We start from the raw sequence: 572 nt of genomic DNA, 5'->3' as shown, positions 1-572 counted from the left end.
CCCCGCGCCGCCTCCCCGGCCCCCGGTTGGGGAGCGGGGGGCTAGCGCCGGGCGAAGATGGCTGGGGCCATCATCGAGAACATGAGCACCAAAAAGCTGTGCATTGTCGGGGGGATCTTGCTGGTTTTCCAAGTCATCGCCTTTCTGGTGGGAGGTCTGATCGGTGAGTGCTGAAGGTGCAAACTTTCTCTTCCTCCTCTCCTCGCTCGTGTTGTTTAGCTACTTGTTACAGTATCGCTGACTCGCTCCTATGATCTAATTAGCCCTGCTATTGTAGTTAAGAAAACACAGCTCCCTGGGCCTCTTTGTGCACATTTCACTCTAGTGCCTGCAAGAAAAGAAGGGGCAGAGAAAAGTTTTTTTGGCCTGGTTTCAGTCTGTACTTAAAGAAAGAGGAAGGGGGAAAATCTTCAGTATGGCGACTGATCGCGCAGGGAAGCCTTGCATTGCAAAGTTGGCTTTTTTAAAAATATTTTTAGTTTTTATTTTTTAAAAAATTATTTCTCCACTCTTGTCGTACCTCTGCCCCTCCCCGTTTCTCGGCCTCCGAACCGCGACCGCAGGAGAAAACC

At 50.5% G+C, this 572-nt stretch overlaps 1 protein-coding gene across 1 annotated transcript in view; it reads left to right on the top strand.

Annotated features, from left to right (window-relative positions):
• Positions 1–57: 57 nt before the first annotated feature.
• The window catches only part of WLS (wntless Wnt ligand secretion mediator), a 41,645-nt gene continuing 41,130 nt past the window's right edge, over positions 58–572 (top strand). Inside the window, exon 1 of the mRNA XM_009278737.2 lies at positions 58–163. Coding sequence (XP_009277012.1) covers positions 58–163 — 106 coding nt within the window. The remainder of the gene's footprint in view (positions 164–572) is intronic.

Source organism: Aptenodytes forsteri, unplaced genomic scaffold (assembly GCF_000699145.1).
Source record: "Aptenodytes forsteri isolate BGI_AS27 unplaced genomic scaffold, ASM69914v1 Scaffold290, whole genome shotgun sequence".
NCBI classification, from domain to species: Eukaryota; Metazoa; Chordata; class Aves; order Sphenisciformes; family Spheniscidae; genus Aptenodytes; species Aptenodytes forsteri.
Note: the sequence above shows the minus strand (reverse complement) of the source record. Positions and strands in the feature narration are given on the sequence as shown.